Genomic DNA, 27,500 nt, shown 5'->3' with positions numbered 1-27,500 from the left:
AAATGGCTCTTCCGGCCATAAATCTTGACGATGAGGAAAGACCGATACGTAAAATAACTGAGTTCATACCACTGCCGACCTAAGGGATCTATCAAGTCCGAGTTACTGCCTACGGATTCCCTTAAATTCACCTCGTATTCTTCATGAAAGGAACAATGAGGGAGATCAGATACTGCCAAAAATGTCAGACGAATATCACTTGTATGGAAGAGAATGGATGTTGACTTCAATAATCGAACACTGTTCCCGGGCAAAGGTACCACCATCAGCGAGACGGCGGGGAGAGGAGGGACAACCAGCAAATACAGCAGAAAGGCAGCCCAGCGTAGCACTGACATGGAACATACAACCTGTCTTCGTGGCTCGTTCCTTCTCTCTCGAACAGTCTTCATCAGCATGCCAGCAAACATCCTCTCGATGCTTTAGAACTCGTGAAATCACCACAAGAATATCGCTACACTCAACACGACTGTACACGTGTAATCAATACGAGGGAGACCAACTGACGCACTGGTCTGAGACGCAAACCAGTGCGCGGGCGCTGGATATCCCTCACATCTCATGGTTTTTGAACACTTACTGTTTCAACTGCAATCTTTTCACAAAAAATGTAAAATTAATAAATGTTATCTCTGACGTGAAAGAAAATGTATAAATCCTCACGAAAGAAAATGTATAAATCCTCACTTCTAATTTCAAAAGCAAGATCTCGCCGTATGTGGTGTCGATCGACCAGTTAACTGCAGGATATGAAAGCCAGAGAAAATATCTTTGGACTGACCACCTAACAACTAATATTTCCTTCCTTGGTTACTTATATAGGAACCTGTTCGACATTTCAGAGCTTGAGTCTACATAAACACGAGTCAAATATGCTACCTTGCATCTTCACATTCATCAACACCCTGGATTTCATGATTTCATATTATCAACTCAAGTTGTTGTTTTATGCACATTCAGTGACAAAGTTATCCCTAAGAATAATATCCTAGCACAGAAGATGTAGTAGCTGGGGTGTGTATGTGTTTGTTTTTACATGTAAGGTTGAGAGATGAGGCAACACAAATCTAACACTCCACATAAGTATAGATCTCCCTCCCCGTTGCTATATAACTATGGGTAATTATGCACACATGCACGCCACGGGCCTCCTCCGTGGCGTAGTGTTTACTGCTAGTGACCATGGGCCAGCTCGGGGTCGGACCCGCTTGAGTTCAAATCCTCAACGTGGCAGTCAGCCTACACCCAACCCAGGTGTTCATCCTGCCGTCAGGATTGGATTAGATTATAAAATTTAGCCTTAAAGGCTAAGCAATGGAGCTCCTAAGGCTATTCAGCGCTCTTAGTACAGATCAAAATATTCTTAGAAATTCTAATAAAAAATGAAATTATAGGAATATATATATATATATATATATATATATATATATATATATATATATATATATATATATATCATACTTGCCCCTCTTTCCAGGACTCTTGCATTTACCTCCCTTACAACCCCATCCATAAACAAATTAAACAACCATGGAGACATCACACACCCCTGCCGCAAACCTACATTCACTGAGAACCAATCACTTTCCTCTCTTTCTACACGTACACATGCCTTACATCCTCGATAAAAACTTTTCACTGCTTCTAACAACTTGCCTCCAACACCATATATTCTTAATACCTTCCACAGAGCATCTCTATCAACTCTATCATATGCCTTCTCCAGATCCATAAATGCTTGGGAAGTGAGTCAGTTGTTGTTCGCTGATGATACAGCGCTGGTGGCTGATTCATGTGAGAAACTGCAGAAGCTGGTGACTGAGTTTGGTAAAGTGTGTGGAAGAAGAAAGTTGAGAGTAAATGTGAATAAGAGCAAGGTTATTAGGTACAGTAGGGGTGAGGGTCAAGTCAATTGGGAGGTGAGTTTGAATGGAGAAAAACTGGAGGAAGTGAAGTGTTTTAGATATCTGGGAGTGGATCTGTCAGCGGATGGAACCATGGAAGCGGAAGTGGATCATAGGGTGGGGGAGGGGGCGAAAATTTTGGGAGCCTTGAAAAATGTGTGGAAGTCGAGAACATTATCTCGGAAAGCAAAAATGGGTATGTTTGAGGGAATAGTGGTTCCAACAATGTTGTATGGTTGCGAGGCGTGGGCTATGGATAGAGATGTGCGCAGGAGGATGGATGTGCTGGAAATGAGATGTTTGAGGACAATGTGTGGTGTGAGGTGGTTTGATCGAGTAAGTAACGTAAGGGTAAGAGAGATGTGTGGAAATAAAAAGAGCGTGGTTGAAAGAGCAGAAGAGGGTGTTTTGAAATGGTTTGGGCACATGGAGAGAATGAGTGAGGAGAGATTGACCAAGAGGATATATGTGTCGGAGGTGGAGGGAACGAGGAGAAGAGGGAGACCAAATTGGAGGTGGAAAGATGGAGTGAAAAAGATTTTGTGTGATCGGGGCCTGAACATGCAGGAGGGTGAAAGGAGGGCAAGGAATAGAGTGAATTGGAGTCATGTGGTATACAGGGGTTGACGTGCTGTCAGTGGATTGAATCAGGGCATGTGAGGCGTCTGGGGTGAACCATGGAGAGCTGTGTGGGTATGTATATTTGCGTGTGTGGACGTGTGTATGTACATGTGTATGGGGGGGGGGGTTGGGCCATTTCTTTCGTCTGTTTCCTTGCGCTACCTCGCAAACGCGGGAGACAGCGACAAAGTATAAAAAAAAAAAAAAAAAAAAAAAAAAAAAAATATATATATATATATATATATATATATATATATATATATATATATATATATATATATATATATAGTACCGTCTGGACTGGTCGATAAATAGATACGTGGCTGATCCTGGTATATGCATACAAACATGAGTAACGACACAGTGTAATATACCTAAGGATAAGTGATGGGGCAACATGAGTGTAAAACCTTTTCCCCGTAACGCGAGTGTATTAACTTTTCCCCGGAACACGCAAATGGTAATTACACACGGGCCTCCCTGGTGTGGTGGTTAGCGCTACTGACCATGAGTCTGGGCGGGCCAAGCCGGGGTTGGACCCAAATGGGTTCGAATCATGGGAATGGCAGTCAGTCAACACCCAACCCAGGTGTTCATCCTACCTTCGGGGTTGGTCAATAGATGGGTACCTTGCTAAGGCTAGGTGTGTGTGTGTGAGAGAGAGAGAGAGAGAGAGAGAGAGAGAGAGAGAGAGAGAGAGAGAGAGAGAGAGAGAGAGAGAGAGAGAGAGAGAGTGTACATACATATGACAAAGATACTTTACATAATCACAAGGTTATCTGCCACGGCAATACAAGTGTAAATCTCTCTACCTTTAACACAAATAGTAAGTTACACACACTTGGCTTAGGCTATGGTTTTTTTTTTTTTTTTTTTTTTTTTTTTTTTGGTGTGTGTGTGTGTGTGTGTGTGTGTGTACAAGTAAGAGTAAACATGGTAATACAATCAAGCAATGAGATGGGATAACTAAGCAAACAGACAAATAGTATTCTCACACAGAAGAAAAACACTAACAAATCCACTAAAACGCCACATCACAGACAAACCATAAAATACCACAGGATACATATACTTATTCATCCTTGAAAGAATAGTGGGCCAAACATACATACATACATACAGTACAAGCACAAGAGGTCATTTTTCAGCTTCCCACCAGAAAACATTTTTGGTAGAGTGATGTGATATCCGTCCTCAGTTTACCTAACCTAGAGAATCAGTCTTCCTAGTCAGGGACATTTTACAAAAACAATAGATCTATCGATTGTGTACAACACAAGTGTCGTAACTTGTGCCGGGGGCATAAACTGTAATATTACCGTACAAGCCTATCTTATTATAGCAAAATAAACACACAGGCTGCCGCTGCTTGGACGAACTACATAAAGATAACACAAGAGAATGTCACGTTCTGCCAGAAAAAGGAACTCGTGGAGAAGATCTCGTTTTGCGTTCTCAGTTACGGAAGAAGTCTCGCCAAACATAAGCCTTTACAATACCAATGTGGCCAGTTAACGTGGCCTTGCACTCTGTCAACCAGCCGGGCAACGTCGTCAAGGAATAACGCCTTAAACCCAACCTCGCCAGTTTTCTACTCGTAATGACACAGATAGTAGACCAGTTCTGCCAGTCTGAAGCCCCAGGTCTGATGTGCGCAGGGGGAAAACTGGGACACAGAGGAGGATGGCTGCTCAATAACCAAGCAGAACACGTCTACATTGTGTTGCTATTACGTGGACCAGATGTTACGTTAATCTTTTGGACTTAAAAGAACTTTTAACATTTTCTACACCGTTAATCTACTTAAATGCACTTAACAACTCTCTCTCTCTCTCTCTCTCTCTCTCTCTCTCTCTCTCACTCTCTCTCTCTCTCTCTCTCTCTCTCTCTCTCTCTCTCACACACACACACACACTTACACACATATTACCGTTACTAAGCATGAGTCACACGGACCAGCCGAGGTTGGAGCCACATGAGTAAGACTCTTGGGTGTGACAGACGGCCTACACCCAACCCAGGTGTTCACCCTTTCCGAGGGGCTGGTCGAAGAATTGGTACCTGGCTAAGGCTAATGTGTGTGTGTGTGTGTGTGTGTGTGTGTGTGTGTGTGTGTGTGTGTGTGTGTGTGTGTGTGTGTGTACAAGGAGTGAAGACATGGTCCATATACACAAGGTTAAGACGGGCCTACACCAATATAAAACTCTCCCCCTCCTACAGTCTAGGGCTCAGCTACATATTGATCCTCCAATGACCGGACGGTTTTAGATACACCATATAACACATAACAAATTACAATCGAATTATACAACTTACTAGAATCTAACTACTCAATCAAAATGTTTCATAAAAAAAAAGCAAACATACAAAATAGTATTTATATCGTCTACTTTCACGCCAAAAAAACACATTAAAGATAAATAACAACAAACTTGTCCCTAATTGGTAATAGGCCAAGTCTGCACCTCACAGATACCAACTCAGCACAGGATTTCGAGAGGACCGCTGAGGGAAAATACCCACGTACTCAGCTCCTAAGCTTGGACACCTAAAACTCAAGTCTTCACATTGATATGCAATACATCTAGCACGAAGACGAAGTATCCTCCGGAGAATAAGTTTAGATTCTGCCATAATTCCCGAAAGTTTGTTACTGCCTTAATATCGTCCCAGTCTACAAAGGTGGAAGCACAGTTTTTAAACTGTCGACAGATGGCATTAACATCGCACATGATTAACATCTCCGCAAGAATCGTAAGAGGCATTAACACAGCACATGATTAACATCTCGGCAAGAGTCATAAGAGGCATTAACATAGCACATGATTAACATCTCCGCAAGAATCGTAAGAGGCATTAACATAGCACATGATTAACATCTCGGCAAGAGTCATAAGAGGCATTAACATAGCACATGATTAACATCTCGGCAAGAGTCGTAAGAAGCATTAACATAGCACATGATTAACATCTCCGCAAGAGTGGTAAGAGGCATTAACATAGCACATGATTAACATCTCCGCAAGAGTGGTAAGAAGCATTAACACAGCACATGATTAACATCTCCGCAAGAGTCGTAAGAGGCATTAACATAGCACATGATTAACATCTCCGCAAGAGTCGTAAGAAGCATTAACATAGCACATGATTAACATCTCCGCAAGAGTCGTAAGAGGCATTAACATAGCACATGATTAACATCTCTGCAAGAGTCGTAAGAGGCATTAACATAGTACATGATTAACGTATCTCCGCAAGAGTCGTAAGAGGCACCAACATAGCACATGATTAACATATCCACAAGAGTGGTAAGAGGCACCAACATAGCACATGATTAACATCTCCACAAGAGTGGTAAGAGGCATTAACATAGCACATGATTAACATCTCGGCAAGAGTCGTAAGAGGCACTAACATAGCACTTGATTAACATCTCCACAAGAGTCGTAAGAGGCACTAACATAGCACATGATTAACATCTCGGCAAGAGTCGTAAGAGGCACTAACATAGCACATGATTAACATCTCGGCAAGAGTCGTAAGAGGCACTAACATAGCACATGATTAACATCTCCACAAGAGTGGTAAGAGGCAAGAGGACGGGATTTATGGAAGTGAACAATCTCCATAGCCTTGGACAACATGACGTTGGGGCGGGATGATCTTGCCTCTGTATAAGTTGACTGACACCATTATGATGGGAGTGTTGACACTGGAAAACAGAGACAATGCCGACGGGATTGACACAGACTGCAAAAAAACATTTGACAAATGTGTCGACAATGGTGTCAATTCACATAAAAAGCGAAAGATGGGAATAACCAGAAAAACTGGGAGATGGATATACAACTTTTTAACGGACAGATCACAACACGTTGCAGGGCTGTAAACCAGTGCCTCCACAATGAAAAGCTCTCCTGCTCCTCATTCTCATACCTGATATTAACACAAACACGAGCCACAGTTTTATATCATCCTTTGCAGATGATACAAACATAATGATGAAAAGCACATCAACATAAATGCGGAAAGGCTACAAGGAGATGTAAATAAAGTTTTTTACTGGTATTCTTTTACTAGGCAACGAATACTGAAGAAAAAACAATATAGAACACAAGACAGACAGATGCTTTCATAAACCCGCTGACAAATGTGAAAGACCTCGACGTGATAACGTCTGACGATCTAACCTTCAGCGAACATAACCAAACAACGGTTGTCTCTTGCAGAAGGGTGGCAGGCTGGCTCGTGCAGACCTTCAATAAAGGGGAAGACAAACCAATGCTATTATCTACAGCGCTAATTCTATCACGAACTGAAAACACTGATGTGTTCTACATTCACCACACAACGCGGGAGAAATCGCGGGACTGGAATGCGTCCGGAGATCTTTCACAGCCCCTTAGCAATGTAGTAAAGGACATAAATCACCAGGAACAACTGAAAATCTCAAGAGGCTTTACACCCTGAAGCGCGGACAAGAGAGGTATATCATCATCTGTACCTGGGAAATCCTGGAAGGTATGGTTCTCAACATACATTCGAAGATAACATCCGACTGGCACGACCAAGTTTGGAAGATTGTAAAACACTGCCTTTGAAATCCAAAGGTGCGACGAGTCCAAAAAAGAAAGAACACCTTAAACATTCGGGGACAAAGACTCGTCAACACATTGCCAACCATCAACAGAAACAGCCTGGGATGCATGGTATAAGCGTTCAATAGTGCAATGAACAAGCACCTACAGTGTACCAGGCCAGCCAGGCTGTGGTGGCTATGTGGGTCAGAGAGTTGCAGTTGTTGTTTCCAACAGCTTGTTGGACAGATGACCCAACCCAATAGCCTGGGGTCAACCCGGGTCATGGGGGTAAAAGTTTTTAGCGTATGTTTTGAAATTTGATTTTCTTTCAGTTTTTCAAAACGAATGGAATTACCAAACTCTAAATTCAAGGATATCCTTTTCATATCTTGAAAACCATACGAGAGTGACTTGCCTCAATAGCCTTTTTAAAGTAGCATGACTAAAATCCTCAAATTTCATAGCTGTAATACATTTATCATACTTTGTCGCTGTTTTCCGCGTTAGCAAGGTAGCGCAAGGAAACAGACCAAAGAATGGCCCAACCCATCCATATACACATTTATATACATACACGCGCACACACGGACATATACATACCTTTACATTTCAATGTATACACACATATACATACACAGACAAATACATATGTAAACATGTGCATATTCATACTTGCTGCCCTTAACGATTTCCATTGCCACACCGCCATACATGAAATGGCACCCCCCTCCCCCACCTACCGCATGCGCGCGAGGTAACGCTAGAAAAAGATAACAAAGGGCACATTCGTTCACATTCAGTCTCCAGCTGTCATGTGTAATGCACCGAAACCACAGCCCCCTTTCCACATCTAGGCCCCACAAAACTTTCCATGGTGTACCCCAGACACTTCACATGCCCTGATTCATTCCATTGACCGCACGTCGACCCCGGTATACCACATCGTTCCAATTCACTCTATTCCTTGCAAGCCTTTCACACTTTTGTATGTTCTGGCCCTGATCGCTTAAAATCCTTTTCACTCCATCCTTCCACCTCCAATTTGGTCTCCCACTTCTCCTCGTTCCCTCCACTCCGACACATATATCCTCTTTGTCAATCTTTCCTCACTCATTCTCTGAGAGCCATGTGACCAAACCATTTCAATACACCCTCTTCTACTCTCTCAACCACACACTTTTTATTACCACTCATCTCTCTTACCCTTTCATTACTTACTCGATCAAACCACCTCTAAATGAGATGCTTGTCCTCAAGCATCTCATTTCCAACACATTCACCCTCCTCCGCACAACCCTATCTATAGCCCATGGCTCGCAACCATATAACATTGTTAGAACCACTATTCCTCCAAACATACCCAATTTTGCTTTCCGAGATAATGTTCTCGCCTTCTACGCATTTTTCAGCGCTCCCAGAACCTTCGCCCCCTCCCCCACCCTGTGGCTCGCTTCCGCTTCCATGTTTCCATTCGCTGTTAAATCCACTCAGAGATATCTAAAACACTTCACTTTATGGATCTGAAGAAGGTATATGATAGAGTTGATAGAGGTGCTCTGTGGAAGGTACTAGGGGTATATGGTGTTGGAGACAAGTTCCTAGAAGCAGTGAAAAGCTTTTATCGAGGATGTAAGGCTTGTGTACCAGTACGAAGAGAGGAAAGTGATTGGTTCCCAGTGAATATCGGTTTGCGGCAGGGGTGCGTGATGTCTCCATGGTTGTTTAATTTGTTTATGGATGGGGTTGTTAGGGAGGTGAATGCAAGAGTTTTGGAGAGATGGGCAAATATGCAGTGTGTTGTGGATGGAAGGGCTTGGGAAGTGAGTCATTTGTTGTTCGCTGATGATACATCGCTGGTTTCTTGATCGCAATTTCACGCGTTAGCTAAGTTGCACCAGGAAACAAACGAACACACACACACACACACACACACACACACACACACACACACACACACACACACACACACACAATCACGCACGCACGCACACACACACACACGCCCATATCCATAGATATACATACATACATTTACATACACAAACATATTTACGAAAATACATATTCAAACTTGTTCGCGTTCATCCATTCTCGACGCCACCCCGGCTTAATGCAAACAGCACAAATGCATGAAAGAAACGAAAAAAAAAAGATAACATATACATTCTTTTCTCTTCCTCCACACCCAATCGCCGCCCCCTGCGTAAGCGAGGTAACGCCAGGAAACAGACAAAGAAAGGCCACATCCGCGCACATACTTTCTCTAGCTGTCATGTGTAAGGCACGGAAACCATAACTCCCTATCCACATCCAAGCCTCATAGACCTTTTCAACCTCACTCATTCTCACCGTATTTCCAAACCATTTCAACACCCTCTTCTGCTCTCTCAAACACACACTTTTTGTTAATACACATCTCACTTACCCTTTCATTACTTACTCGATCGAACCACCTTACACCACATATTGTCCTTAAACATTTCATTCCCAACACATCCGCCTTCCCCGCACAACCCTATCTATAGCACATGCCTCGCAACCGTATAACATTACTGGAACTACTATTCCTTCAAACATACCTATTCATGCCTTCCGAGATAGCGTTATCTCTTTCCAAACATTCTTCATCGCTCCCAGAAACTTCGCCCCTTCTCCCATCCTTTGACTCACTTCCACTTCCATGGTTCCATTCGCTGCTAAGTCCACTACCAGACATCTAAAGCACTTCACTTCCTCCACTTTCTCTCCATTCAAACTTACATCCCATTAAGCTTGTCCTTCAATCTGCAGAACTTAATTACTTTGATTCTATTCACATTTACTCCAAACTTTCTCCTTTCACACACTTTTCCAAACTCAGACAACTTCTGCAGTTCCTGACTTGAAGCAGCCACTAGAGCTATATCATCGGCGAACAACAACTGACTCACTTCCCAGTCCCTCTCATCCCCAACAGCCTGCGTACTCGCCCCTCTATCCAAGAATCTATCATTTACCTCTCTCACCTACACCATCCATAAACAATTCAAACACCCATGGTGACATACCTGCCGCAAAGCTATCTTCACTGGAAACCATTCAATCTCCTCTCTTCCTACTCATCTACACTCCTAACCCTTGATAAAAAACTGCTCACTCCTTCCAGCAACTTACCTCCCACACCATATATTCATAGGACCTTCAACAAAGCATCTCTATCAACCCTTCTCCAGATCCATAATTGCCACATACAAATACATGTTTTTCTAATCATTTCTCACACATATTCTTCAAAGCAAACACTTGATCCATAGATCTTCTATCAAGTCTGAAGCCACACTACCCCACCTCATTCGTGATGCTCTGTACGTGCCTTGATCTTCTCAATGAATACCCTCCTGTACAACTTACCAGGCATACTCAACAAACCTATGTAGTTTGCACGCTCACCTTTATCTCCCATACCTTTATACAATGGCACTATACATGCATTCCGCCAATACTCAAGCACTTCAACATGATCTATACCAACCAATCAACAACACAGTCACCCCCCTTTCTTAATAAATTCAGCTTCAATACCATCCACTCCAGCCGCCTTGCCGAATTTTATCTTCCGCAAGGCTTTCACCCTGTTCTCCCTTCACCAAACGACACTTCTCGGCTCTCTCACTTTGCATAACACCCCTATCAAAACACCCTACATCTGCCACTCTATTATCAAATATTTACCAATCCTTTAAAATACTTCATCTGCTCGTTTCATCACTATCTGTTATAACTTCCCCTTTTGCCCCCTTGAGAGATGTTCCCATTTGTTCTCTTATAGTGATGGGTGATCTAAACGTTAAGGTGAGTAATGTGGCAGTTGAGGGTAAAATTGGTGTACATGGGGAATCCAGTATATTGAATAGAAATGGTGAAGAGCTTGTGTATTTGTGTGATGAAAAAAGACTGGTGATTGAAAATACTTGGTTTAAAAGGAGAGATATACATAAGTATACGTATGTGAGTAGGAGAGATGGTCAAAGGGCATTGATAGATGACAAGTCAAATGATAAGCATGTAAAAGAAAGACTTTTTGATGTTACTGTGCAGAAAGGGGCAGCTGGTGGGATGTAGAGAAGGTGAAGATTTGTTGAGGTTCTCAAAAAAGAAGAATGTCAAGGAGAAAAGAATGGTGAGAGAAGGTGAGCTTCGAAAGGAGACTTGTGTGAGAAAGTACCAAGAGAGACTGAGTGTAGAACGGCAAAGGGTGAGAGCAAATGACGTGAGGGGAGTGGGTGAGGAATGGGATGTATTTAAGGAAGTTGTGATGGCATGTGCATGAGATGTAGGTGGCACGGAAAAGGAGGGTGGTGGGCAGATTAGAAAAGGTAGTGACTGGTGGGATGAAGAAGTAAAGTTGTTAGTGAAAGAAAAAACATAGACATTTGGACGATACTTACAAGGAAGGAGTGCAAATGACTGGAAGATGTATAAGAGAAAGCGGCAGGATGTCAAGAGAAAGGTACAAGGATTGAATAAGAGGGCAAATGAGAGTTGGGGAGAAAAAGTATCATTAAACTTTAAGGAGAATACAAATATGTTTAGGAAGGAGGAAAAGAACGTGCGTAAGACAAAAGAACAAATGGGAACATCGGTGAAGGGGGCAAGGGAGGAAGTGATAACAGATACTGATGAAGTGAGGAGATGGAGCGAGTATTTTGAAGGTTTGTTGAATGTGTTTGATGATAAAATGGCAGATGTAGGGTATTTTATTCGGGGTGGTGTGCGAAGTGAAAGAGTTAGGGAGAGTGGTTTGGTGAAGAGAGAAGAGGTGGCGAAAGCCATGCTGAAGATGAAATCCGGTAAGGCGTCGGGTTTGGATGGTATTCCAGTTGAATTTATTAAGAAAGGGGGTGACTGTTGTTCGTTGGTTGGTAAGGATATTTAGTGTATGTATGGATCATGGTGAAGTGCCTGAGGATTGGCGGAATGCATGTATAATGCCACTATAAAAAGGCAAAGGGAATAAAGGTGAGTGTTCAAACTATAGAGGCGTAAGTTTGTTGAGTATTCCAGAAAAATTATATGGGAGAGTACTGATTGAGAGGGTAAAGGCATTTACAGAGCATCAGATTGGGGAAGAACATTGTGGTTTCAGAAGCGTTAGATAATTTGTGGATCAGGTGTCTACTTTGAAGAATGTGTGAGAAATACTTAGAAAAATAGATGTATCTGCATGAAGCATTTATGGATCTGGATAAGGCATATGATAGGGTTGATAGATATGCTTTGAGGAAGGTCTTAAGAATTTTGTGTATGAGGTAAGCTGCTAGAAGCAGTGAAAAGTTCTTTATCAAGGGTGCAAAGCATGTGTACGAGTAGGAAGAGAGGAAAGTGACTGGTTCCCAGTGATGTTGGTTTGCGGCAGGGGTGCGTGATGTCTCCATGCTTGTTTAATTTGTTTATGGATGGGGTTGTTTGGGAGGTAAATGCAAGAATTTTGGTGAGAGGGGCGAGTCTGTTGTGGATGAGAGGTTCTGGGAAGAGACAGTTGTTGTCGAAATGATACAGCAATTTTGGCTGATATGAGTTAGAAACTGCAGAAGTTGGTGACTGAGTTCGGAAACGTGTGAAAGGAGTAAGTTGAGAGTAAATGTGAATAAGAGTAAGGTTATTAGGTTCAGCAGGGTTGAGGGACAAATTAGTTGGGATGGATACAAGTTTGAATGGAGAAAACCTGGAGGAAGTGAAGTGTTTGAGATATCTGGGAGTGGACTCAGCAGCAATAGGAACCATGGAAGTGAGTCATAGGGTGAGGGAGGGGGCGAAGGTTCTGGGAGCGATGAAAAATGTGTGGAAAGAGAGAACATTATCTTGGAGAGCAAAAATGGGTATGTCTGAAGGAATAGTGGTTCCATCAATATTATGTGGATGTGCGGAGGAGGGTGGATGTGTTGGAAATGAAATGTTTGAGGACAATATGTGGTGTGAGGTAGTTTTATCGAGTAAGTAATGAAAGGGTAAGCGTAATATGTGGTAATAAAAAGTGTGTGGTTGATAGAGCAGAAGAGGGTGTTGAAATGGCTTTAACATATGGAGAAATGAATGAGGAAAAGTTGACAAAGAGGATATATGCGTCAAGAGGTGGAGGGAACAAGAAGCCGGAGACCATATTGGAGGAAGAAGAATGGAGTGAGAAACATTTTGAGCGATCGGGGCCTAAACATACAGGAGGGTGAAAGGCGTGCAAGGAATAGAGTGAATTGGAACGATGTGGTATACTGGTCTACGTGCTGTCAATGGACTGAACAAGTGCATGTGAAATATCTGCGGTAAACCATGGAAAGGTCTGTGGGCCTGGATGTGGATAGTGCGCTGTGGTTTCGGTACATAACACATGACAGCTAGAGACTAAGCGCGAACGAATGTGGCCTTTTCTTCTGTCTTTTTTCTTAGCGATACTTCGCTGACGGAGAGGGTGACGATGCTGTTTCCTGTATGGGGGGGTGAGGACGGGAATGAATGAAGGCAAGCAAGTATGAATTTGTAATGCTTATGTATATATATATATATATATATATATATATATATATATATATATATATATATATATATATATATATATATGGGAGTATGTGATAGAGTGTAAGGAAGTAAACTCTAGATTGATATGGGTAAAACTGAAAGTGGATGGAGAGAGATGGGTGATTATTGGTGCATATGCACCTGGGCATGAGAAGAAAGATCATGAGAGGCAAGTGTTTTGGGAGCAGCTGAGTGAGTGTGTTAGTAGTTTTGATGCACGAGACCGGGTTATAGTGATGGGTGATTTGAATGCAAAGGTGAGCAATGTGGCAGTTGAGGGAATAATTGGTGTACATGGGGTGTTCAGTGTTGTAAATGGAAATGGTGAAGAGCTTGTAGATTTATGTGCTGAAAAAGGACTGGTGATTGGGAATACCTGGTTTAAAAAGTGATATATATATATATATATATATATATATATATATATATATTATATATATATATATATATATATATATATATATATATATATATATATATATATATATATATATATATAAGTATACGTATGTAAGTGGGAGAGATGGCCAGAGAGCGTTATCGAATTACGTGTTAATTGATAGGCGCGCGAAAGAGAGACTTTTGGATGTTAATATGCTGAGAGGTGCAACTGGAGGGATGTCTGATCATTACCTTGTGGAGGCGAAGGTGAAGATTAGTAGAGGTTTTCAGGAAAGAAGGGAGATGTTGGGGTGAAGAGAGTGGTGAGAGTAAGTGAGCTTGGGAAGGAGACTTGTGTGAGGAAGTACCTGGAGAGACTGAGTACAGAATGGAAAAAGGTGAAAACAAAGGACGTAAGGGGAGTGGGGGAGCAATGGGATGTATTTTGGGAGTCATTGATGGCTGCGCAAAAGATGCTTGTGGCATGAAAAGCGTGGGAGGTGGGCAGATTAGAAAGGGTAGTGAGTGGTGGGATGAAGAAGTAAGGTTATTAGTGAAAGAGAGGAGAGAGGCATTTGGACGATTTTTTTAGGGAAATACTGCAAATGAGTGGGAGATGTATAAAAAAGAGGCATGTGGTCAAGAGAAACGTGCAAGAGGTGAAAAAGAGGGCAAATGAGAGTTGGGTGAGAGAGTATTGTTAAATTTTAGGAAGAATAAAAAGATGTTCTGGAAGGAGGTAAATAAAGTGCGTAAGACAAGGGAACAAATGAGAACCTCAGTGAAGGAGGCTAATGGGGAGGTGATAACAAGTAGTGGTGATGTGAGAAGGAGATGGAGTGATTATCTTGAAGGTTTGTTGAATGTGTTTGATGATAGAGTGGCAGATATAGGGTGTTTTGGTCGAGGTGGTGTGCAAAGTGAGAGGGTTAGGGAGAATGATTTGGTAAACAGAGAAGAGGTAGTAAAAGCTTTGCCGAAGATGAAAGCCGGCAAGGCAGCGGGTTTGGATGGTATTGCAGTGGAATTTATTAAAAAAATGGGTGACTCTGTTGTTGACTGGTTGGTAAGGTTATTTAATGTATGTATGACTCATGGTGAGGTGCCTGAGGATTGGAGGAATGCTTGCATAGTGCCATTCTACAAAGGCAAAGGGAGGAGAATGCAAGAGTTTTGGAAAGAGGGGCAAGTATGCAGTCTGTTGGGGATGAGAGAGCTTGGGAAGTGAGTATGTTGTTCGCTGATGACACGGCGCTGGTGGCTGATTCGTGAGAGGAACTGCAGTGAGTGAGTGCTCAAATCACAGAGGTATAAGTTTGTTGAGTATTCCTGGGAAATAATATGGGAGGACATTGAGTGAGAGGGTGAAGGTATGTACAAAGCATCAGATTGGGGAAGAGCAGTGTGGTTTCAGAAGTGGTAGAGGTTCTGTGGATCAGGTGTTTGCTTTGAAGAATGTATGTGAGAAATACTTAGAAAAGCAAATGGATTGTGTGTAGCATTTATGGAGCTGGAAAAAGCATATGATAGAGTTGATAGAGATGCTCTGTGGAAGGTTATTAAGAATATATGGTGTAGGGGGCAAGTTGATAGAAGCAGTGAAAAGTTTTTATCGAGGATGTAAGGCATGTGTAAGTGTAGGAAGAGAGGAAAGTGACTGGTTCTCAGTGAATGTTGGTTTGCGGCAGGGGTGTGTGATGTCTCCATGGTTGTTAAATTTGTTTATGGATGGGGTTGTTAGGGAGGTGAATGCAAGAGTTTTGGAAAGAGGGGCAAGTATGCAGTCTGTTGTGGATGAGAGAGCTTGGGAAGTGAGTATGTTGTTGTTCGCTGATGATACAGCGCTGGTGGCTGATTCGTGTGAGGAACTGCAGAAGCTGGTGACTGAGTTTGGTAAAGTGTATGATAGAAGGAAGCTGAGAGTAAATGTGAATAAGAGCAAGGTTATTTGGTACAGTAGGGTTGAGGGACAAGTCAATTGGAGGTAAGTTTGAATGGAGAAAAACTGGAGGAAGTAAAGTGTTTTAGATACCTGGGAGTGGATTTGGCAGCGGATGGAACCATGAAAGCGAAAGTGAATCATAGGGTGGGGGAGGGGGCGAAAATTCTGGGAGTCTTGAAGAATGTTCGGAAGTCGTGAACATTATCTCGGAAAGCGAAATGGGTATGTTTGAAGGAATAGTGGTTCCAACAATGTTGTATGGTTGCGAGGCGTGGGCTATGGACAGAGTTGTGCGCAGGAGGGTGGATGTGCTGGAAATGAGATGTTTGAGGACAATATGTGGTGTGAGGTGGTATGACCGAGTAAGTAATGTAAGGGTAAGAGAGATGTGTGGTAATGTGATGCGTGAGGTGGTTTGATCGAGTAAGTAATGTAAGGGTAAGAGAGACGTGTGGAAATAAAAAGAGTGTGTTTGAGAGAGCAGAAGAGGGTGTTTTGAAATGGTTTGGTCACATGGAGAGAATGAGTGAGGAAAGATTGACCAAGAGGATATATGTGTCAGAGGTGGAGGGAACGAGAAGTGGGAGACCAAATTGGAGGTGGAAAGATGGAGTGAAAAAGATTTTGAGTGATCGGGGCCTGAACATGCAGGAGGGTGAAAGGCGTGCAAGGAATAGAGTGAATAGGAACGATGTGGTATACCGGGGTCGATGTCCTGTCAATGGATTGAACCAGGGCATGTGAAGCGTCTGGGGTAAACCATGGAAAGGTCTGTGGGGCCTGGATGTGGAAGGGAGCTGTGGTTTCAGTGCATTATTACATGACAGCTAGAGACTGAGGGTGAAAGAATGGGGCCTTTGTTGTCTTTTCCTAGCGCTACCTCGCACACATGAGGGGGGAGGGGGTTGTTATTCCATGTGTGGCGAGGTGGCGATGGGAACAAATAAAGGCAGACAGTATGAATTATGTACATGTGTATATATGTATATGTCTGTGTGTGTATATATATGTGTACATTGAGATGTATAGGTATGTATATTTGCGTGTGTGGACGTGTATGTATATACATGTGTATGTGGGTGGGTTGGGCCATTCTTTCGTCTGTTTCCTTGCGCTACCTCGCTAACGCGGGAGACAGCGACAAAGCAAAATAAATAAATAAAATCATATATATATATATATATATATATATATATATATATATATATATATAAACGCCCATATACATACGAATACATATCAGCATATACTTACACATACATATACATATATACACATGTACATATTCATACTTGCTTACCTCCATCCATTTCTGTCGCTACCACGCCCCACAGGAGGCAGCATCGCTAACCCCCAGCTTCAGCAAAGTAGCGTCAGGAAAACAAACAAAAAAGGTCACATTCGTTCACACTCAGTCCTAACTGTCATGTGTAATGCACCGAAACCACACCTCCCCATCGACATCCAGGCCCCACAGACACCCCCCCCCCCCCCCCCCACCATGATTTACCCCAGACGCGTCAGCGAAGTAGCGCCAGGAAACTGACGAAGAAAGACCCATCCACTCGTATACACATATGTTTCTGCTCAGGAGTCACTTCTATCTTCATGAGGCTCCTGCAGCGCTAAGGAAACTGGTCACACCTGCCGGTCGTAACCAAATGTCACAAGTGTTGTGATATGTGTTCGTGTATGTGCACAGGATACTGGGCAGTTGATTAGCAAGTTCTCAGTGTCGTCTTCCTTATGATAGTTGCATCGTGGACACGAAGGGTCTTGCAATATGTTGAAATGGTGTTTGTCATGTCACAAGTGATAGGTGGTGTTCAGAGCGTATGCGGGATATCGTGACTCTTGTTTGTCTGGGGAGTGTGGTTTCTGATGGATGGATGTTTGGTGTGTTGGAGTTTAAGACCGAGTTGGGAGGTTGGCTGGTTAGTGCCTGTTTTTTTTGTGTGTGTGTGCATGTGTGTGCTGTCGTTGTTATGTATGTTGAGGGTGTGGGGATCTTTTAGTACAGAATGCAGTAGTGTGAAGCAATGCGTAAGCTGTCTATTTCTACTCGGGTGTTGTAGGTTAGATGAACAATGGTTAGGGTGGGAAGGCTCTAGTGGTTCTGTAGAATGCGAATCACTTTGTGATGGGTCTGTACCGGGAGGATCTTTGTTTCATTGTGGTGTTGATTACCTGTCTTTGTTTCATTGTGGTGTTGATTACCTGTCTTTGTTTCATTGTGGTGTTGATTACCTGTCTTTGTTTCATTGTGGTGTTGATTACCTGTCTTTGTTTCATTGTGGTGTTGATTACCTGTCTTTGTTTCATTGTGGTGTTGATTACCTGTCTTTGTTTCATTGTGGTGTTGATTACCTGTCTTTGTTTCATTGTGGTGTTGATTACCTGTCTTTGTTTCATTGTGGTGTTGATTACCTGTCTTTGTTTCATTGTGGTGTTGATTACCTGTCTTTGTTTCATTGTGGTGTTGATTACCTGTCTTTGTTTCATTGTGGTGTTGATTACCTGTCTTTGTTTCATTGTGGTGTTGATTACCTGTCTTTGTTTCATTGTGGTGTTGATTACCTGTCTTTGACTGGCTGCCACAGATTGTTTCGAGTGCACTATTTCATGTAGTTTGTAGCTTTGTTACATTTGCATTTGAAAAAGGAGGAAGACCAGGAAGGTGGGGCATAATTTATAATGGATATAAATTCTTTACAGAATAAATCATGGGATTCTTTTACTTGACTAACTCTGGTGCCAGTTAGTGTACTGAGGACATTTTGCGTGTGTGTTGCTTTTGTGTTTATGTTATTGGTGTGGGAAGTAAATAACATGAATACGCCGTAAGAGGTGCCTAGAATGGTTGAAGTTTTGTTCAGTGGGAGAGACAGCCCAATTAAGGTGACGGGGGGGTGAGGGGCGTAGCCGGTCATTAGGTATATACACCAGCCATCTTATTTGGCATAATCCCGCCATCAACACAATAAAGATAATAATCGTCTACAGAATAACAAAGATAGAACACTTTGTCGAACACTAATGCATATCTAATATGAACGTACACACAGAGCAAATGATCTAGTCTAACAATTCATTTGTAAAGGAAAGAAAAAATATTGCAAACCGTAGGCAAGCAAGTTCCTAATAATAGTACGTTACTGCATACTGCTGACCTTGTGTGAATATCTATTATGTAAATACAACAGATGTGGTGGTCGACGGTAACTGGTCAATATATCCTGCTGCATATTATTGTCTAAATCTTTCTTGACTGGGGACTGGAAGGAAAGATTTTGGAGCTCAAGAGACTTGGAGGGCTTTGCCGAAGGGCTCTTGACAGAACGAGGAGGGAAAGAAAGCATGGGGAAGAGGGAGGGAAAGCATGGGGAAGAGGGAGGGAAAGCATGGGGAAGAGGGAGGGAAAGCGTGGGAAAGAGGGAAAGAAAGACGGAGAAAACGTCTGGGATTGGTTGATCATTTAAGCCTCTCCAGTGCCAGGGTCACAGAGGCCGTCAACGTCAAGCAACATCCACAGAGCGATCACACTGGCTTTCTGGGGTAAAAGTTTATGACCAAGAGTTAAAAACAGAGAGAGAGAGAGAGAGAGAGAGAGAGAGAGAGAGAGAGAGAGAGAGAGAGAGAGAGAGAGAGAGAGAGAGAGAGAGAGAATCGTATGCCCTTCATACACCGTACGTCACCTTTTTGTTATTGGCTTAGTAAAGAAATGATCCTCACATCGCAGTTCTCCGTTACACGTACATTTCCTTTCGGGTATTGTGTGTTTAGTGTGTTAAATGTCAAGAATCTAAGAGAAAAAAAATGTCTCCCTTATGGTCACAGCCTGACGTTGGCTCCACACTGTAACTCAGACAGCACAACCCATCTAACACGAACCACACAGGAAACCAGGGACTGCACGAGACAAACTGAAAATATAAAGCTAATAATTCCCCTCAGGAAAACATTTTTCATATCAATTGAAACATAACTTTTTCATACTTGTTTGCAGCTTCCCTCGCCAGCGAAGTAGCGCCAAGTACTGACGAAGTCGAATGTGATGCACCAATCCCCCCCCCCTCCCCCGACCGCTTCATACACCCTGGTTCAGTTCAACCGACTGTACGTGACGCCATATATATACCACATCAAAATTCAGTCTAACCCGTGCACGCTTTACGCCCTCCTGCATGTTCAAGCCCAGAACACTCAAAACCTTTTACCATATCCAATTCGATCTCGCCCTTCTTCTTCCCTCCAGTTCTGACATATATCCTCTTTATCAACCTTTCCTCACCTTGTGTCCAAGCCATTTTACCACAACTCCTTGAGTTCTCAACCTTACTTATTACATCAACTCTCTTATCCTACCATTTCTTATACAATCAACCTCTACTCGCCATTTCATTTCCGACACATTCAACGTCTTCAGTACATTCTCGTGTAGAGCTCAAGCCTCGCATCCAAACCACACTGTCGGGACGACTGTACCTTCTAACATGCCCTTCTCTGCCATGGTGAGATCTCTGGGGTCTTTTAGTAACCCCTCACAGGCTGGGCTGGGCCCAGGCCGTTAGTTTGGGTCGTTGGTCGATCAAGCTGTTGGTAGCAGCAACCCGCAGGCCCTCATAACCTCCACAGTCTGGCTTGTGTGGTACACTTTGTAAGTACTTGTCAAGGATACTCGTAAACTTCTCTACTGTAGACCTCAGGGTGTCTCTGACGATAACAGGCAAGGTGCTGAAGAAACTTGGGTCCGAGATGTTCAAGGTGTTTCTCTCTTTTTGCGAAATTCACAACCTTGGATTTTCAGCAGAAGTATTTTACTGTCCTCCACGACTGTTGCGCCAGTAGGATACTATTTCTGAGAAAAGTTGGCAACACACCTTTTAGGATTTTTCAGTCACAGAAGGTGATATACACCTCTGTTTGCATCAATTCCTCTCAGATGATATGCTTATGATGATAACGTACAAGTCTATAAATTAAAAACGTATCGGCAATGAGTACAAAAGTAAATAAGAGCATCCCACCAAAACTAATCCAATTTGACATTGTATCGTTTGTTATGACTATACCACTGCATAACAGTACATTATTATTACACACAGAATGCCAGTATACATGACACAGCAGAGATTAATAGTCACTGGTTAACTCTTTTTCTATGAAGTCAATAGTAACCAAATTAATTTCACATCAAGAATTTTACGTATTAGGACGAAAATATATGAAAATGAGTGCATGGGTCGGGTAAATGTTGCTCTTAATTTCGATCCATAATCAGGAAATATTTTTATTTCAGTTCAAAATCATACTGGACCTTTGGTATTTACCTACGTTTGCTTTACGAAAGCAAAACTTCCATGCACTCATATAACACTGGTGGCAATTACGATACAAGCGGGCAATGATGCTTTAGAGGCGGGATATTTTCGCGTCCCTCCTTAAAATTTCTGGGGGAACAGCTACTTCATGAGTCAAGAACGTCTCATCCAGACATTTCAGCGTCCCCAGATGTTGTTCCTGGGGCACAGTGGAACACATTTCTAAATCGGGACTGTCCAGCTTAAATCGGCAAGGCTGGTCACTTCATGTATCCACTAAACAAAAAGTTCTTAACGTCCTATTCTAATGTTTTGGACGATTCTTAAGACTACATCCACTCTCACAGGATAAGGCCCAACCCAAGTGTTCCATTGTCACCGGAGCTTGAAACAAGCTCTATTTTTATCCACATCAACTGCGCACCTGCTCTACTCCTGGCCGGATATCCATCTCGACTCTGTGTTATCATTCCCTCCAGCCTCGAGAGCAAAGACGCCTCTCAAACATGTTAAATGTTCACGGGATAAGAAGACAACAGCGTTGAGTCAGCTTATCAATGTATGTGCTTGTGTGACAAAGCGTCCGATTACCAGATTTCCTGTATTGTTCACAAACCATAATAATTACCCACGGAACAATGCTGACTTTTCCAATGCATAAGAAGGAAACAAATAAGGTTTGCCGAGTGTCTAAGAAGACTGAGTTACAGGAAAGACTGCTTATCCAGAGGTGTCCGCAGCCAACACACGCCTGTGACTCATCCACTAGGCTTCGCGCCTGCCAAACACTGCCTGTTTGCTTGTTGCTCCTGTTCAGGTTAGGTGTAAAGTCCATCATACACCTAAATATACTTCAAACATCAACTCAGGATATAGATTTACCGTCTATAAACAGCTGCAGAACATTAAGAGAGAACCTGCATTACAACTGAGTACGTTTAATATATTTTTAAACTGACATATGATTTACCAGTACATCCTAATATAATTCTCATAAGATTTATTTGTGATAAAATGATTTTCTAAATACTAAAAATGTCCATATAATTAACGTTTTAAGCATGGATATTGCCCCCATGTATCAGGACGTGGCCTTTGACCTGGCCCTGAAAGAACGGGTCAAAGACAGCCATTCTTAAACCAAAGGTTGCACCGAAATGCTCAAAGGTCGTACAGTCACGAAATTAAATCAGGTTCGCTAAAATTCCCCACCATGGCTACGTGTCCGGCAGCTAGCCAGCTTTGTTCCTCCACCCCTTCCCTCCCTGCCACACTTGTTTCGGGGCCACTTAAACCGTACCGTTTTCTTTCTTAACCTAGCCGGCAATCACGGCCACTGGGGCATATACGAAAAGCTGAACCCATCGAGGTAAACAAAGAGAAAAGAATAATGTCTATTCTTCAAGTGATGATCCAACAGCTTCATCAGGGGAAGTAAGCCAAGCGAGATCTTGGGAGAGAGTCGGAAAGTAGAAAAGAAATATGCTAGGGAAATCTGACTGCCTATGTTCACACAAAACCTGAGCGAAGCCTGACCTAGGCTAGAGAAGGAGGTGCGTTTAAGCAGCCATATCTCGAAAAGAGGCCACATATGAGAGAGAGAGAGAGAGAGAGAGAGAGAGAGAGAGAGAGAGAGAGAGAGAGAGAGAGAGAGAGAGAGAGATCTCGGACTCTGGCGGTAGTTTTGATTTCGGATCACTTGATTATCTCCCCACATGTCCCTGGCTCACGCTCTCAATCCACAATATTTTCACTCGGTCAAGGTATTACATTGTTTGTTTCCACATTTCAATGTTCGTACGTTCCCAAAATTTCTGCTGTACTGCCGACACCTGCTACAAAACACTTGAGCTGTAGATGTCTTATTCCCAGACAGGAAATGAGTAATAAGTCAGAGGAGTAATCAAACAATTTATGAAAATTGTAACATGGCGCCTTGTGGAAAATCTAATATTTTTTTTTCTTTTTGACAAATTTCTCATCATATCCTATGGGTATCACCCAATCTAAAACTGACCTACGGAAAGAGGAATATTATCATCATCATGATAGCAGTAGCCTCCCTTACAAATAGGAAAATTTCACATAATTACATCGGATATGTGAAGACCGGACTATGGGATCCAGGAGTTTTAGGCAACTCACGTAACGCCCGGACATTGCAAGCGTTAACAGGAACGCCATTATAATTTTTTTCCTTTTTAATAACAATTAAAGTCTCGTTCAATACCTATTAGGATGACCTGGATATCTGATGGGAAAATCTCTCTCTGCACCACCATTATCAGTTTCACTAGCGATGGAGATACCACATTCTCTACAACTTTAATATACTAAATTCACTTTAAAGACATCTTCACTATAACCTTATGGGTCGAGTCGATGACCATCTTTAAACTTTTATCTTCATGACACCTTCATCTTCACTACATCCCTATGTGTAGGACAAAGACCACCTTCACTACATCCCTACGTGTTAGGACAAAGACCATCTTCACAACATCCCTACGTGTCAGGACAAAGACCATCTTTAATACATCCCTACGTGTCAGGACAAAGACCATCTTCACTACATCCCTACGTGTCAGGACAAAGACCATCTTCACTACATCCCTACGTGTCAGGACAAAGACCATCTTCACTACATCCCTACGTGTCAGGACAAAGACCATCTTCACTACATCCTCATTACTTCTTCTATACAAATTAATTCTAATCTAACCCTTACAGGTCAGGTTAGGACACCTTCAATATGGCCTTCATGTTCAGTACAATCTAGACACTACTGGCCTCTGACCTCACCTTTACGGATCAGGCCAAAGGTCATCATCTTCAATTAACCCTAAAAACCCCTCATCGTTATACCCGGGACACTACTGACGTCTGACCTGATCCTTACAGGTAGGGTCAAAGGTCATGATCAATATATCTTCTGTATCAGGATAAAGACATTTAGTATGCGCTGACTCGTTCTTCAAAGATTCGAGTGAAAATGGCCAATAGTTTGAGAGTAAGAAATATATGAAAATAATAATAAGGCAGTGATTAGGTTCAGAGGCAATCTTACAGCATCAACAGACATGCTATTGTTATAGTGAAAAGGTGAGAGTTGAACAACCATAACAAAAGTGTTCATGATTACTTGTGTGAAGGAAAAGGATTCATGGCATCTGCTAGTCGCTCTGGAACCAAAACAATGGCAGAATATGATGAGCCTAAACCAAAAATCCAAATAAAAGCCAATTTATGACCAAGTGGCATATACGCTGAATAGGAACAGACAAGTAGGATCTACCCCAATCCACTTCCGGCAACTGAATACATCTGATCTGAAAGTTGGTACACTAATCAAGGTCAAGAAAAATGTATCATACTTACACAAGAAAACAAGTTAAGGACGGTAGCTGATGCAGACCATTACTCTTCCTGAAGAGGCTTGAAGGCGAACTGCGTTCGTAGTGATCTAAATTGTGAGGTCAGTACCCGAGTCAATGAGGAGGAACCAATCCCTGCTTCTGCAGAGTCCGGGCCGGGCGGGCAGGGACCGACCGGCTCAGTGTTGCCGTCTCCATCTGCTGTCTCTTCCTGGGGGATCGGCTCTCCTGGGGTCGCTATGTCACCGAGAGTGGTACTTGGCTGATATGGTGTAGCTCTCTCAGAACCGTCCGGGGACTGGGCCTCAATTTCTGAGTATGGAGGAGGCGCAGACTCGTCTCGGATGTCGTCGTAGGCTGGAGGGAGGTCCATGTAGGAATCCGGTGGGCAGTCTTGAGCGGACGAGGTCTCGTTCAGAATGTCGGCATAGGCTGGAGGGAGGTCCAAGTGATCCTGATGACGAGATGGGGCTTCATTCGCTTCAACTTCTGGCGAAGGAATACTCCTGATAACTGTAACTGTCGTCACGACTCTCTTACGACGACATAAACAGAAGCGTATACACATGCTAACCACAAATGCTATGACGCCAATAAATATGGGGATAACACTCTCTCTATCGTTTCGATAACCGTAACTAGGGTCAAGCGACCTGCTGTCCTCTGTGATGGGTGGAGGATACGTTGGAATGGCGAAGATGCTATGGCTGAAGGTGTCTGACGTGTCTTGCCAACTACCATAATCTTGGTTATCATCATTACGAAAACGCTTTACCCACGATGGCTGGTCGTTAACGAAGTCAGAGTTTACCTTAGGGTAGTTACGGTATCCTGTGATTGTATCCTCGATGCCACTGAAGGCAATGATTGTGCTGTCGTTCTGATCATTAGAAAACGGGAACGGGTGTGTGCCCTTGTCGCTAGGGCGAGGTTGTTGGTTGTTGTGGGAGGCTGGGACGAGGTTAAAGCCGAACAAAGAAATATTCAAAGGTTTATCTACGGGTAATGTATCGTTCAATTCCATGCAGCTTCTACCTAAAATCGTAGACCTTTCAAAGAAAAATTTAATCTCATTCATATCACAAGCAAGCGGGGAAGGCTCCTTCTCAAATCTTTCTATTGTCCGAGACCCAATTTTCACAAGATGTTCTTCATTATTACTAATGAAATTCAGTTCATACCACGGGTTAACCTGATCCCCTTCTCCAGAAGTCAAGTTGCGCGCAACAATTTCGTCCAAGTTTACGTTACTGGCCACAAGCGATCCACACTTGGGGTTCCTCATCACGATCCGCAGTGTCTTAACATTAGTATGGAAAAACACAGTTCCTGAGGTGTTCAGCACGGCTGTATTGTAAGGAATGCGACACACTTCGGGCAAGGAGAGTTCAGCCACGGCAGATACTACCAGCAAGAGCTTAAGCAACAGCAGCTGCAACAGCGGTGGGCCTTTAAATCTGTGCATGTTTCTATCTTCTACAACACTCACGATATCTGATAATGCCATTGTCTTCCTTGAACTCCTCTGATCATTTAGCTTTTTGTAAAGTGGCAATTACCTCCAAAATAACGGAAAGTCTTCCATCAAAGGAGCAGACCTTAAAACATCACTCTCACTATACCTCTACTGCAGAACTGTGGCCGGCCCGGCCCGCCACTGCTTTGCTGGCTACAGGTGCCGAACGACAGCGAAAATTGAATTCAATATATTTATCGTTATATGAACTCATAATCGCAAGGACATTTCTCTTTGACTTAACAGCTGTCTGTCTGTATGTAGCACGCACATATTTGGTTAAGGGTATTGAGAGTCTTGCATTATAGAAGTTCAAGAATCGTTTGAATATTTTAGCATTATAGAGAACATGGCATCATTTTTACGTGACGTCAGTCCTTCGCTTAGACTAGTTTGTCGCGTTCGTGTTGGTTTGCATACGGATCCACCAAACTACATAGTATTAGTAAGATATATAAAAGACTATGATATGGAAGAGCATCACTGCCAGATATATCAACCACCCAATGCTTAAACTGATCAACTGACCGGTTTGAACATGAGGAGTTGATATAAAGATGACCCTTCTTTGTATACAGAAGTCTCCGAGGTCAGTCGAAGGATGTTCCTAGGGGTGGTTTTATTTCACCACTTCTGTTTGTTCGTCTGCAGGAAAATATTACTATGATAATTTTCCAGTCCAGTGGCGAAGCTTGACTGTTTTCCTTGGGTGGGTAGGAGGTATCAGTGCCCGACCAACAGGGCGTGGTCTTGTCATTGCCCGACCATCATATAGTTGTCACCTTTCCAGACAGCATTGATAATAACTACAGTTTGCTACTCAGGTGATGACATGTTCTCGTGCAGAATTGTCTGACAGAGTATTCATTAACAACTCGAAAAAAAAAAATATTGCAAGACGAGACTCGTATCTTTGATATAAGGAGAGGAGGAGGAGGAGGGTGAATCAACCCCCATCCCCCAGAATTTACGCCCCTGGTTCAGACACCCCCCCAGGGGGGGGATTCCTGCAGCTTCAAGGATGCGCTCTAGTTAAGAGCAAGGAACCGCTCTATCTCTCTCTACTAATACACACACACACACACACACACACACATACATTATGTTCATCGAAAGTTCATTTTCAATTGCACAACAGTTGAGTATATATATATATATATATATATATATATATATATATATATATATATATATATATATATATAAATATATATATATATATATATATATATATATATATATATATATATATATATATATATATATATATTATCCCTGGGGATAGGGGATTAAGAATACTTCTCACGTA

At 42.6% G+C, this 27,500-nt stretch overlaps 1 protein-coding gene across 2 annotated transcripts in view; it reads right to left on the bottom strand.

Annotated features, from left to right (window-relative positions):
- Positions 1 to 26,320, bottom strand: part of LOC139765247 (uncharacterized) — a 78,893-nt gene extending 52,573 nt beyond the window's left edge. Inside the window, exon 1 of one of the 2 annotated variants that reach the window (XR_011716624.1) lies at positions 1 to 1,119. This exon is cut by the window's left edge and continues 895 nt beyond it. Coding sequence is in view for 1 of the 2 variants with exons in the window: in XM_071692584.1 (XP_071548685.1) it covers positions 24,719 to 26,182 (1,464 nt within the window). In the remaining variant the exon portion in view is untranslated. Of the gene's footprint in view, positions 1,120 to 24,679 lie in introns of those variants that run through there. The other variant, XM_071692584.1, reaches the window with a different exon arrangement.
- Between the last annotated feature and the right edge of the window lie 1,180 nt (positions 26,321 to 27,500).

The sequence above is a fragment of the Panulirus ornatus genome, chromosome 53, assembly GCF_036320965.1.
Source record: "Panulirus ornatus isolate Po-2019 chromosome 53, ASM3632096v1, whole genome shotgun sequence".
In the NCBI taxonomy this organism is placed as follows: domain Eukaryota; kingdom Metazoa; phylum Arthropoda; class Malacostraca; order Decapoda; family Palinuridae; genus Panulirus; species Panulirus ornatus.
Note: the sequence above shows the minus strand (reverse complement) of the source record. Positions and strands in the feature narration are given on the sequence as shown.